Below are 13,557 nucleotides of genomic sequence, written 5' to 3' on the forward strand. Positions count from 1 at the left end.
GGATAATTTCATTAGTATCTGTTAGGGAGGATTTAAGGAGGACATAAAAGTGCAACCTTCAAGATATTTTTCAATTTTGCATGGAATGAATATGGATAATAGCAAAGTATTTAAAAAAATAATGGAACTCTGTTGATTTAGAAATATCATCACCATGCACAATTTTGAAATGAGTCATCTTTGCTCATATGAGCTATATAGGTAGGAAAATCCCCAAAGCAGGTATATTTTCCTTCTTTTCATTGTTCTTCATTTTGATAGTGACAAATACTTAACAATAAATATTTAGAAAGCACCACCATTTTCAAATCCTTGTACCACGGAGTTTAGTAAATATAAAATAACCAGTGATCTTATTCCCGAGGCTTTAAATATAGTAGACTATAAAATGAATAAAATAAACTTAATTCAGAAAAGAGTGCACTATTCATACAATGTGATGAAGTCACAAATTTAATGAAATGTTCTGGGATGATATGTGGTTGGAGGATGGGAATAAGCTGATGCTTGGTAATGAAGGCTGCTTTGAAAGGTGTCATCAACAGGAATGTTTATAGCATCATTATTCACATCAGCTAAAAAGTAAAAACAACCCAAAGTTCATCCATTGGAAAAATTGATCAATAAAGAGTGTAATACCCATACCATGAATATTATTCAGCCATAGAATGAAACAAAATTCTAACACATGTAACAACATGGATGAAACTAGAAAACATTTTACTGAAGAAAAGGAAACTGATACGAAAGAAAAAAAAAAAAACACATATTTCATGATTCTGTTTACATGTGGGCCAAGAATAGGAACCCACACAGAACCAGAAAGTGGATTAGTGGTTGCCTGGGCTGTGGGAGGGAAGAAGGGGGAGTGAGAGTTAATAGGTATGGGCTTCTTATTAGATTGATGAAAATGTTTTGGAAATAGATAGTAGTAACAATGGAACAATCTTGAAAATATATTAAAAACAAAATAACTGTATACATTACAATGGTGGTTTTAAGGCATATGTATTATATTTCAATATAAAAGAAAATATGATCAAAGTGTTGTACTATTTCTACATGAGATAGTGAAGGAGAATGTTTCAAGAACACAGTGAACAATCCAAAGAAGTTGCAAATGATGGGCAGGGGATCTTTTAGAGTGTCATTAAGTTTCCTCTTTGACTAGAGAAGAAGCAGATAGTCTCAGGGTAACTGTGAAACACATCATAAATACAGTTTACAGTTCCCTTCCTACCAGAGATCAATGTGGTGATAATAGTGAAGCACAAAAGCTCAGCTTTCGCTAAGTTGTTTCTGAATTCACAGGGGAAAATACAGAAGCAAAAATGTAATTAATGACGTGTTCCCATAACACCAAAGTCTAAGGGCAGTAGCTTCAGAGATTTAAGTCCCAATGTACCTGGTAAAATAAAAGGCCATCTGCCTGTTGTTCAGCTACCCAAGACCTGCTCATCTCAGGTGGGTTAATAAATCTGAACTTAAGAAATATAAGACAAAATGCTTAATTTTTGAGAAAAACATAAAGGTTTGTAAATGAAAGATTTTATGCCTGTCTACTCATTAAAATCTTCATTTCAAGGCTAGAAATTGTATTTTCTTCTAAGAATTGGAACAATCTGTCTGAATTTAATATCCACAATATAACTGTTTATTTTATTTTGCTCTTGGTTCACAGGAAAGCCTTACTCCTTTTATCATTGAGCAAGTATATGCATGAATTTAAGGTATGTTTTGTTTTGTTTTGTTTCATTGAAAGAATAGTATAGGTACCACAATAAAAATAAAAACATGTACAAATTCATCTCCATGTGAAACATATGTCATGTTTTCTTAGGTCTGAGGGAAAAGTCCATTACTTACATTCCATTCTCATGTACATTGAAATATAAACACATGCCCACACATAGACACACTCATATAGCAGAGAGAGAAGTCTATGTATTTTAGAAGCACTTGTTGTCCCTCACCTCATTTCCATTTTATAATATAAAAAGCCATTTAAAATCTAAAGTGATACAAATGTAAGTTCTGTTGTTTTCACTGCCTTTTAACTCTTTTCTTACACTGGTCAAGAGATTCATCCTTTGACTACAACCAGTTCGCAAAGAGATAATGAACACTGTGAAAGAGAAATAAGAAATTTCTAGAATATAATCAATGATTATTACTTTGTAACTCACCAAATGCTAAACACAACATAAACTAAAACCACTAACATAATTATTTTTTTTATTATTACTAGTCAGTGGTATACTCAGTGTTTCTGGAACTAAGACAAAGATTTTTAAACCGATCATGTTTTTTCTGAGAAACATAAGTTGTAATCATCTTTTGTACCCAAGTGAATATTTTCAAGCATAGGAAATCCTTAGGCCTATGTCTTAGAGCCTGCTCGCTCTATCAGTGGTGTCTCTTCCATCTGGTTTGAAGAGGTGAAGAAATTTAAATTCATCCAGATATACTCCTGAGATAAGAAAAGTAAGGCTCTGAGAAGAGTGTGTAGAAGGTAACATACCGTATGAATGACACCTAGATTTACATTAAACTTTCTCAAAGATCTTTCTCAGATACACTTTATTACTGCAGAATAGGCAGCTATGCCTCTTTAAAGAGCTGGGTACCTGACTGGACAATTTTCTGACTATGAAAAGACAATTACAGAAAAAATCAAGTTCTGTCATGATATTTTGCAGATGTGCAGAAGTGTTACACATGCATGTGCCATTTTCTTGATCATAATCTCAAAAATTTACCCAAGAACAAAGAAGGATGGATAGAGGGAATTGCTCCTCTTTGACTGAATTCATTTTATTGGGAGTTACAAATAACACTGAGAACAACATGACTTTATTTACCATGTTTCTACTTGTTTACCTCATTGATCTTCTGGCGAATCTTGGAATGATAATCCTGATTAGAATAGATCCCCAGCTGCACAAACCCATGTACTTCTTCCTCAGTCACCTCTCCTTCTGTGACCTCTGCTATTCCACAGCAGTTGGCCCCAAGATGCTGGTGGGCCTGTTTTCCAAGAACAGGTCAATCCCCTTCTATGGCTGTGCTCTGCAGTTCCTGATCTTCCGTACCTTTGCAGATTCTGAGTGTCTACTGCTGGCAGTGATGGCCTATGATTGGTACAAGGCCATCAGCAACCCCTTGCTCTATGCAGTCAGCATGTCTAGCAGAGTGTGCTCCCTGCTCATGGCTGGGGTTTACCTGGTGGGAATAGCAGATGCTGTGATACACATGACATTAGCATTCCACTTATGCTTCTGTGGGTCAAATGAGATTAACCACTTTTTTTTGTGATGTCCCGCCTCTTCTATTGCTATCTTGCTCAGATACACATGTCAATGAGTTGGTAATATTCACCGTTTTTGGTTTCATTGAACTAAGTACCATTTCCGGAGTCCTTGTTTCTTATTGCTATATTATCCTGTCCGTGTTGAAGATCCACTCTGCTAAGGGGAGGTTCAAAGCTTTCTCCACTTGCACCTCCCACCTAACTGCTGTGGCAATTTTCCAGGGAACTATGCTTTTCACGTATTTCAGGCCGAGCACTTCCTACTCTCTAGATCAAGACAAGATGACCTCATTGTTTTACACTCTTGTGATTCCTATGTTAAATCCCCTGATTTACAGTTTACAGAATAAAGATGTGAAAGAGGCCCTAGAGAAATTGAAAAATAAATGGTTTTAAATATTTATATTAGGCATATATGCCCACACATACATCCATACACATATAATGATTATAAAATAGATAACTAATGACAACCTACTGTATGGCACTGGAAACTCTACTCAATGCTCTATGGTGATCTAAATGGGAAGGAAATCCAAAAAAGAGGGGATATATGTCTATACCTATAGCTGATTCACTTCAGTGTGCAGCAGAAACTAACACTACAATGTAAAGCAACTATACCCTACTTAAAAAAAATTATATGGTATGATACATGAGAAACACACTCTCTGAAATTCTTATATAAAATAGTGTTTGTACTGAATCCCAGTTTTAAGCATACAGTTGTTCCCCACACACATCATGCTTCACTGTGTTTCCAGAATAGTCATGTGGCACTTCATCCATGTGAAAAAACATTTCCGATTTTTCCATTATGGTAATTTTTGTTCAGTTTTTATTTAAATGTTAATTCAGTTACACTAAGATTTATTGTGCCTTTACTCAGTGACCTCTGAGCATTTAGGTTATTTATAGATTGTAGTATATCTTTAGTTTAAATACTACTGAACATAAGCTAGTACTAATAACACATTAACTAAACTGTCAAGTAACTCATAATATGACTCAAAAATTCATCATGAAACAGAAAAAGGGCTATAATTCCCAAGAAAAATATATAAAACAAATCTAAAAGAAAGACATCTTTGATAGAGACATTAAGTCAAATCTAAGAGAGATTCAATTTGGGAGATGAAAAGAGAGTAGGCAGAGGATCTGACAGTTATTCAGATGTTGAAGTGGACAAGTCCATGTGTTTTGGAAATCATGTTTGCTACAACATGGAAGAATCATGAGAGCAATATGCTAAATCAAATAATTCATACAGCGGAAGACAAGTACTGAATGATCTCACACATACATAGAATCTAAAAGTCAAACTCTGGAATTCCCTGGTGGCCCAGCGGTTAGGACTCTTCCCTTCCACTGCTGGGGTCCCAAGTTCCATCCTTGGTTGGGAAACTAAGATCCTGCAAACTGCATGTTGAGGTCAAAAAAACAAAAAGCAAAAGAGTCAAAATCATAGAAACAGAGAGTAGATTGGTTGTTGGTAGTAGCTGAAAGTTGGGGGGAATGGGTGATATCGGTATGGGTGATATTGGTCAAAGTGTGCAAACTTTCTGTTATTCAATGAATAAGTTCTGGGCATCTAATGTACATAATGAGTCTAGTTAATGATACTGTATTAAAAACTTGAAATTTGCTAGGATAATAGATCTTAATTCTTCTCACCATACACACACTCAAAATGGTAACTATGTGAGGTGATGAATGTGTAACTAACCTTATCATGGTAATTATTTCACAATGTACACATATATCACATCATCACATTGCATACCTTATAATTATATGTGGCATTTGTCAATTACATTTGAATAACTTTAGATAAAAAATAAGAAGCAAAGAAGTCCAAAGTTTAGATTGTAAAAACCTATGGAAAGATCCTTGATAAAGTACACCACTATACTTTAACCAGGTATTAATTTTCTGCATTTCCTCCAAGATAATTTTCTTCCCTTCTTCCTCATTCTCAGCCCTGGTTAAATGCCTCTCTTTGTCTCTTTGTGGTTCACAAACAACCATCTACTTAAGGCATTATATTATTTCACCCTGTTTGTGAGCACTCTCTGCTAAAGGACTGAGCATCCCATCCTGTTATCCAAAACACTCCATGTTGTCAGGGCCACAATAGGAAAATGAACAAATACGTAATAAACTAAAAACACTAGATAACATTTTCTGAGTGTTAATTGTACCTCAGGAGCAAAATTAACAGAGGGATGGTATTATACACACGCTCACACGCGTGCACACACACACACATATGGATGAGTCAAAAATTGTCTGCACTCTAGCTGTAGAATTTATCTTAATTAAATTTTAGAAAAAAAAATATATCATTTTTAGCATAATCTCCTTGCTTTTCAATACACTGTGTCCATCTGTCAACAAGCTTTCGTATTCACCTCATTAAAAAATGTTATGGACTGAGCTGTGGGCCATGAATGCACCACCGTCTTCACTTCTTCATCAGAAGTGAATCTTCATCCTCATAGGGTTGCTTTCAGGGGACCAAACAGGTGAAAATCCGATGGACTTTCTCTATCCATTCATACACACTTCTTCACAACAAAACACTTTCTCCATAATGCACACAAAGTCTTCAATAAATAACAGCACCAGGTACACCCTCAGACCACAAAAAGTGAATCACTGTATGCTGCTCCTCTTTCATGCAAATCACAAGTGGGGCATCCATTTTTGCTCCCACCGCAGTTACAAATGAACTGATGTAACACGTTCCCACCTGCACGAGACGTGACTTGGGAGACAGTAGCCTTGAGCGGAAAGCGCTATTATGATAGTGTGGCCAACAGACATTTTAATAATAACCGCAGTGCAGATAACTTTTGACTCACCCTTGTACATATTACAGTATATATTGTAGTTCATAAACTTTGTCACACCCTTAGGTTTTCCCTGCATCACAAAAGCAACCAGGAATAATATATAACCATGAATAGTACATATATATATATAAGCATCATAATATGTAAATGGTGTGTTCAGCTCCAATGAAACTTTATGGGTCAAGTATACTGACCCCTGCTCTAGATTAGATAAATAACTACATGGTAAGTTTGTAACTAGGAACACTACACAACAATGAGGATGAATGAACTACCTTGAAATACAAAAGTATAGAGAAATTTCACAAAATAATATTGTGTGAAAGAAGTCAGAAACTCTAAAAGGTGTATGATTTCACTACTCTTTACCTCAAAAATACCCAAACTAAAGTATTATACTGGACATCAACTTGTGATGGATGTGGGGGGACAGTTTCTGAGATGCTAATGATGTTTTATTTTTGGTGTTCTGGGAACAGAATATTTTATTATTGAAAACTTACTTGTGGGACTTCCCTGGTGGTCCAGTGGTTAAGAATCTGTCTACCAATGCAGGGGACATGAGTTCAATCCCTGCTCCAGGAAGATCCCACATGCCTGTATGTTACAACTACTGAACCTGCACTCTAGAGTCCGTGAGTCACAACTACTGATCCTGCAGTCCACAACCACTGAAGCCTGCTTGCCTAGAGCCCCTGTTCCACAAGAGAAGCTACCACAATGAGAAGCCTGTGCACCTCAACGAAGACCCAACACAACCAAATAAATAAATAAAATTATTTTTAAGAAAGTAAAAAGAAATTTACTTGCAGTATACTTTTGTAGAAGGAAGTTTTATATATGTGTATTGTACTCAAAAAAAGAAAAAAGTATTTCCATAACAAAGCATGTTCACTATCAGGTTGTTAATTTTTAATTTTTTAATCTAGCAATTGTTTTACAAAATGTGTTGATTATATATTTGTGAAATTGATGTAGTGCATCGTTTCATAGAATATCTCAATACGTACTCAGTCTTTATGTTACTAGAAGTGCTGCCTTGCTTGTAGAATACCACTGTCTTTATCCACCCACTGGCTCTGCTAGTGATTCTCCCAGCCACAGTGAGGCATGATGAACTTCGGTGCCCTATCCTGCAGTGAACTCTGCATCACAGTTCTCCAGGTTTGAGGAACATACCCCTATGTTCTGAAAGAGTAATCTTCTGAGTAGATATTTGCCTGCACAGATTTTCCTGTCACCGGAGGCACCAGGAAAACCCTAAACATAGATCTTTCTTTTTCTTACTTGTTTATATTTGAGGAATACACTTTCTCATTAAGACTTTTTTTTCAATTATTTCAAGATCTCCATTTTTATGAAACACAAATCCCATTGGGAGATATTTTAGGTTACTCAGCTTGAATAATAATGTAGCTACCCAAACTCAGGTTTAAACTGTTGGGTAGGAGTAGATTGAAGGGATGTTAGTCTACACCGTCTTGGGGAGCAGCACAAGCCAGGTTCTGGTTGAATAAAATGTAACTCCAGGGATTTTTGAATCCCAGAAGACAGGGAAAAATTAATTTGAATAGGAATAGAATTAGGTGACCAAGGACAATTCTACATACATCAAATATGTACCAGAGAGGTAAATAATGATCCTGAAACTTTTTTTTTAACACAAATGCCTCAGTTTATTGATTTTCACTGGTGGGAAATTATTAGCAATTAGTTACATGGCTTGAGCTTTGCCTCAACAGTATCTCCAGAGGAGATCATTTGGTATTTTAATATTGGGTTGATCACATGAAGATTGGCAATGACATGTAAAAAGGCAACAAAAATTGTCCTTATGAATCACTTTCCCCAAATTATAAAGGTACTAATTACATGAAATTTAGCTTGATGATTTTTCTAGCTTTACAGATAAAAGGTAGGAAAAAAGCAAGAAACAAAAGAACAATCAGAGAAGTAACCCAAACAAATCAGAAGATATATGTGTCCCTGTTAAATCCCAAATGAAACTTCAGAGAAAACAATAAATTGGGTATGGGACTTCCTAGGTGGCACAGTGGTTAAGAATCCACCTGCCAAAGCAGGGGACACAGGTTCAACCCCTGCTCCAGGAAGATCCCACATGATGCGGAGCAACTAAGCTCATGTGCCACGACTATTGAACCTGTGCTCTAGAGCTCATGAACCGCAACTATTAAGCCCATGTTCCACAGCAAGAGAAGCCACTGCACTGAGAAGCCCATGCAGCACAATGAAGAGTAGCCCCCATTTGCCACAACTAGAGAAAGCCTGTGTGCAACAACAAAGACCCAATGCAGCCAATAATAATAATTATTAATTTAAAAAAAGAAATTAGGTATGATTGGTATTTTTAATTCTAACCCATTTAGCAGATATTATAACTTTATTGTCATTTTCCTAATAACTAAAGGTGCTGAGCAAATTCTCATACACGGTCTTGCTATTTATACATCTTCTATTGAGAGTATATATTCAATCCTAAGCCTAATTTTTATTAACTTGTTTTCTTAGTATTGATTAGAGCATTTCATATAGTTTGGAAACACATTCTTTGTCAGATATATAGATACATGGTTTTCAAATGTTTTCTTCACATTTTGGATATATGAGGGTGAGTCAAAAATTATGTGCACTCCAGTTGTATTAAAACTTCTATAAATTCTTCAGCCAGAGTGTGGATAGTTTTTGACTCACCCTTGTATATCCTATATATATATATATATATATCACTGTAAAAATAAATACTCCTAAAATATTCTCTGTGATTTATGTACCAGCACTGTTCCAGTTATCCTTTGCTACATAAATAGTGTCCCCAAACCACGTGACTTAAAATAATGGCAACTGACTCATTAATTTGTTTTTCCTCAGGTTGACTGAGGTCACATGAAATATTCAGTGGAAGAATGGGCTAGACTGTAAGGTCTCTCACATCTGGCCCAGGATGAGAATGGCTAGAAAGATGGCCTCAGATTCTCCCCTCTGAGTCCAAGTAGTCTCCAAACCTGTCACAAGTTATCCTCAGATAATTAGTTTGACTTCCTACATGGTATCTCATGGTTTTCTCAAAGGCTAGGTTCAGAATTGACTTACAATATTTCTGCCAATTTCTGTTGGTCAACAATTAAAGTACAGGGAATATTCAAAGGGAGGTTAAATAGGCATTTTATCTCTTAAGGAAAATGTGTAAATAGTGTACAGCCTAAATTAACATTAGCCCATTGTAGAACTCTGTAGTTTCTAATTCCAGATTTATTTATTAATAGCTTTTAGTATTGTAATTAAATCTGTGAGCATGTGTGCAGTTTGTTTTTAATTTTGTGGTGAATACACTTACATGAAGCCCCTGAATGAAGCAGTAATTCAGCAGCATATATATAGAAGGGAAAGTGACAGATATTTTTTTCATTTATGTCTTTGTGTAAGGAGGATTAGTTCTGAGACCTCGGCAAGTAGCTCTATCACACCAGATACCAACATGGTAGACCAAGTTTTAGGATCATGAAGAATTTCATTGTTATCTGTTGGGGATAATTTGGGGACAATATAAAAATGAGAATTCTGGTGTTTCTTTTGCAAAGGACTAATATGCATAATAACAAGCAAATTATTTTAAGAAAAATAATGGAACTCTGCTAAAGTAGAAAACTCATCACTGTGCACAATTTTTTAGAGTCGTTTCACATATGAGATATATCCATAGAAAAATCCCCAAAGCAGGTAAATTTCTAATCTTTGTACATCATTCTCCACTTTAATAAACAGAAATACTTAGTGATAAATATTTAGAAAATACTACCTTTTCAAATCCTTGTACCATGGAGTTTAGAAAATACAAAATAAACATTGCTCTTAATCCTGAGGCCTTAAATATACTAGATAGATTCTTACAAGAATCAAATAAATGTAATTCAGAAAAGAATGCACTATTTAGAGAATGTGAGGGAGTCACCAAGTCAATGAAATGTCCCTGGATATGTGGTAGGAGGATGGGAATAGAATGATGTTTGGTGATGAAAGTGGCCTTGAAAGGTAGCATTGACAAGGTGACATAGGATAATTATTCATGACAGCTAAATAGAATCAACTCAACATTCACCCACCTGAACAATGGATCAATAAATTGTGTGATATCCATGAAATGAAATATTATTGGGGCATTTAATGAAACAAAATTCTGGCACATGCTTAACATGGATGAGCCTTGATGATATTTTACTTAAGAAGCCTGACAGACACACACACACACACACACACACACACACACACACACACACGCACAGCATGAATCTGTTTATATGCAAGGCCAAGGATAGGAAAGCACATAGAATCAGAAGGTAGATTAGTGGTTGCCAGGGCTGGGGGACAGGGGGAGAGGGAGAGCTAATAGCTGTGGGTTTCTTACTGGACGGATGACAATGTTCTGGAGGTAGAGATTGGTAATAACTGAACAACCTTGAAAACATAATAATAAAAAACCCTGTATACATTAGAATTGTATGGTATATGTATTATATTTCAATATAAAAGAAAATATGATTGAAGTGTAGTAAGATTCATGAATGAGGTATGAAGGAGACAGTTCCAAAAAACATAATGAACAATCCAAAGGAGTTGGAAATGATTAAGCAGGGATCTGTTTGTGTTTCATTAGGTTTCCCCTTTGACTAGAGAAGCAGGAGATAGTCTCAGGGTAACTGTGAAGTGACCATAAATACAATTTGCAGTTTCCTTCCTACCATAGATCTATTTGGTGACAATAGTGAAGCATATTATCTCAGCCTTTGCCAAGTTGTTTCTGAATTCACAGGGGAAAATACAGAGGCAGAAATATAATTAATGACGTGTTTGAATAACACCAAAGTCTAAGGGCAGTAGCTTCAGAGATTTAAGTCCCAATGTACCTGGTAAAATAAAAGGCACTCTGCCTATTAGTGTTCAGCTACCCAAATTCTGCTCATCTCAGGTAGGTTTTGGTCCTAATTTAAAGAATATTGGAGAAAATATTTCAGTCTTTAAGGAAGAAAATTGTAAATGAAGCATTTTATGCTGCCTACTCATTAAAACCAGCAGTTAATGGCTAGAAATAATGTTTTCTTCTCAGAATCAGAAAAATCAGTCTGAACTTAGCATCTGCAATATAAATTTTTATGAATTTTATTTTGTTCTTGGTTCACAGGAAAGCCTTTACTCCTTTTATCATTGGGGAAGTGAATACATGAATTTAAGATATTTTTAATTGAAAAATAATGTAGGCACCAGAATAAAAATAAAAATACATAGAAATTCATCTTCAAGTGAACCATATGCCATATATACTTAGGTCTAAGGGAAAAGCCCATAAGTTATAATTCCTTCCTGTATACCTTAAAATATAAACACATGCACACACATAAACACACACATATAACAGAGACAAGTCTATTCCTACTGAGTGATATACTAACTGTTTCTGTAACAAAAACTCTTAAACCAATCATGCTTTTTTTTAGAAACACAAAAATTGTAATCAATTTTTGTAATCATTTTTTGTATCCAAGTGAATATTTTCAAGCATCAGAAATGCTTAGTCCTATGTCTTGGAACCTGGTCTCTCTAATACTGGAGTATTTTCCAAGTTATTTTGAAGAGGTAAAGAGAGTTAAATTTATTGATTTCTACTCCCTGAGATAAGGAGAGTAACACTCAGAGAAGAGTTTGTAGAAAGTAACATACCTCATGAATGACATCTAGATTTACACCAAAATTTCTCTAAGGTCTATCCCAGATAATTCTTATTATTGTGTCATAGATAGCTATCCCCCTTTAAGAGTAGATATCCATGATCTGGATACTTTTCATAGCATAAAAAGTCAATTATAGAAAAAAAAATCATATTCTGTCTTGATATTTTGCAGATGTATGGAAAAGTTGCACATCCATGTGTCATTTTCTTACTCGTTATCTCCAAAGTTTACATAAGAACAAAGAAGAGTGGATATAGGAAATTGTTCCTCCTTGATTGAATTATTTTTATTGGGATTTACTGAGAACACTGAGAACAAAGTGATGCTTTTTACCATATTTCTACTTGTTTATCTCATTAACCTGGCAAATCTTGGAATGATAATCCTGATTAGAATGGATCCCCAGCTGCACACACCCATGTACTTCTCCCTCAGCCACCTCTCCTTCTGTGACATCTGCTATTCCACAGCAGTTGGCCTTAAGATGCTGATGGACCTATTTGCCAAGAACAAGTCAATCCCCTTCTATGGCTGTGCTCTGCAGTTCGTCTTCTGTATCTTTTCAGATTTGGAGTGTCTGCTGCTGGCAGTGATGGCCTATGATCAGTACAAGGCCATCAGCAACCCTTTGCTCTATGCAGTCAGCATGTCTAGCAGAGTGTGCTCCCTGCTCATGGCCAGGGTTTACCTGGTGGGAATGGCAGATGCTGTGATACACACAACATTAGCATTCCGCTTATGCTTCTGTGGGTCAAATGAGATTTACCACTTCTTTTGTGATGTTCCTCCTCTCCTATTGCTATCTTGCTCTAATATCCAGGTCAATGAGTTGGTGATACACATGGTTTTTGGTTTCATTGAACTGAGTACCATTTCAGGCATCCTTGTTTCTTATTGTTATATTATCCTTTCAGTCTTGAAGATCTACTCTGTTGAGGGGAGGTTCAAAGCTTTCTCCACCCGCAGCTTCCACCTAACTGCTGTGATAATTTTCCAGGGAACCCTTCTCTGCATGTATTTCAGGTCGAGTTCTTCCTACTCTCTAGATCAAGACAAGATGATCTCATTATTTTACACCCTTGTGATTCCCATGTTAAATCCCCTGATTTACAGCCTGTGGAACAAGGATGTGAAAGAGGCCCTAGAAAAGTTGAAAACTAAACTGTGTTTTTAAATATTTATATTTTGCATATGTGCACACACCTACACACATATAGTAATTGTTTAAGTAAAATTAAATGGCATGGCCCATGAGAAACATAATTTTCCCAAATTCCTAAATGAACAACCCCATGGTTAAGAAATATTGTAGTTCCCCTCACATATCATGCTTAGCATGAGGCCAGAATTTACACATGGAACTTACTGTTTTTGAAAAACCTTTTGACTTTTCTAATTTTACTAATATTTGGTTCATTTTTCATTCAAACATTATTTCATTTTCACTAAGACTTATTGTGTATTTACTGAGCAAGCTTTGAGCACTAAAGTCCTTCATATTTTATAGTACCTCTTGTTGATTCTATATTAATGAATTTAAGTTGGTGCTAATATTACACATTAATTAGTAAACAGTCAAGGAATTCATAATGTGCCTCAAAATCATCATGTAAAAAATTTGAGATCTGTATATCCAAACACAATGTCT

At 35.6% G+C, this 13,557-nt stretch overlaps 1 protein-coding gene and 1 pseudogene across 1 annotated transcript; both read left to right on the top strand.

Moving 5' to 3' along the window:
* The first annotated feature begins 2,772 nt into the window (after window positions 1–2,772).
* Window positions 2,773–3,706, top strand: LOC130849962 (olfactory receptor 5W2-like; annotated as a pseudogene).
* A 1,119-nt stretch (window positions 3,707–4,825) lies between these two features.
* LOC130848536 (olfactory receptor 5W2-like) lies at window positions 4,826–13,083 on the top strand. Its single transcript, XM_057727002.1, has 2 exons — window positions 4,826–4,838; window positions 12,146–13,083. The coding sequence occupies exons 1-2, from the start codon at window positions 4,826–4,828 to the stop codon at window positions 13,081–13,083; spliced, it is 951 nt and encodes a 316-aa protein (XP_057582985.1).
* Window positions 13,084–13,557: the final 474 nt, after the last annotated feature.

Source organism: Hippopotamus amphibius, chromosome 3 (genome assembly GCF_030028045.1).
Source record: "Hippopotamus amphibius kiboko isolate mHipAmp2 chromosome 3, mHipAmp2.hap2, whole genome shotgun sequence".
Taxonomy (NCBI): domain Eukaryota; kingdom Metazoa; phylum Chordata; class Mammalia; order Artiodactyla; family Hippopotamidae; genus Hippopotamus; species Hippopotamus amphibius.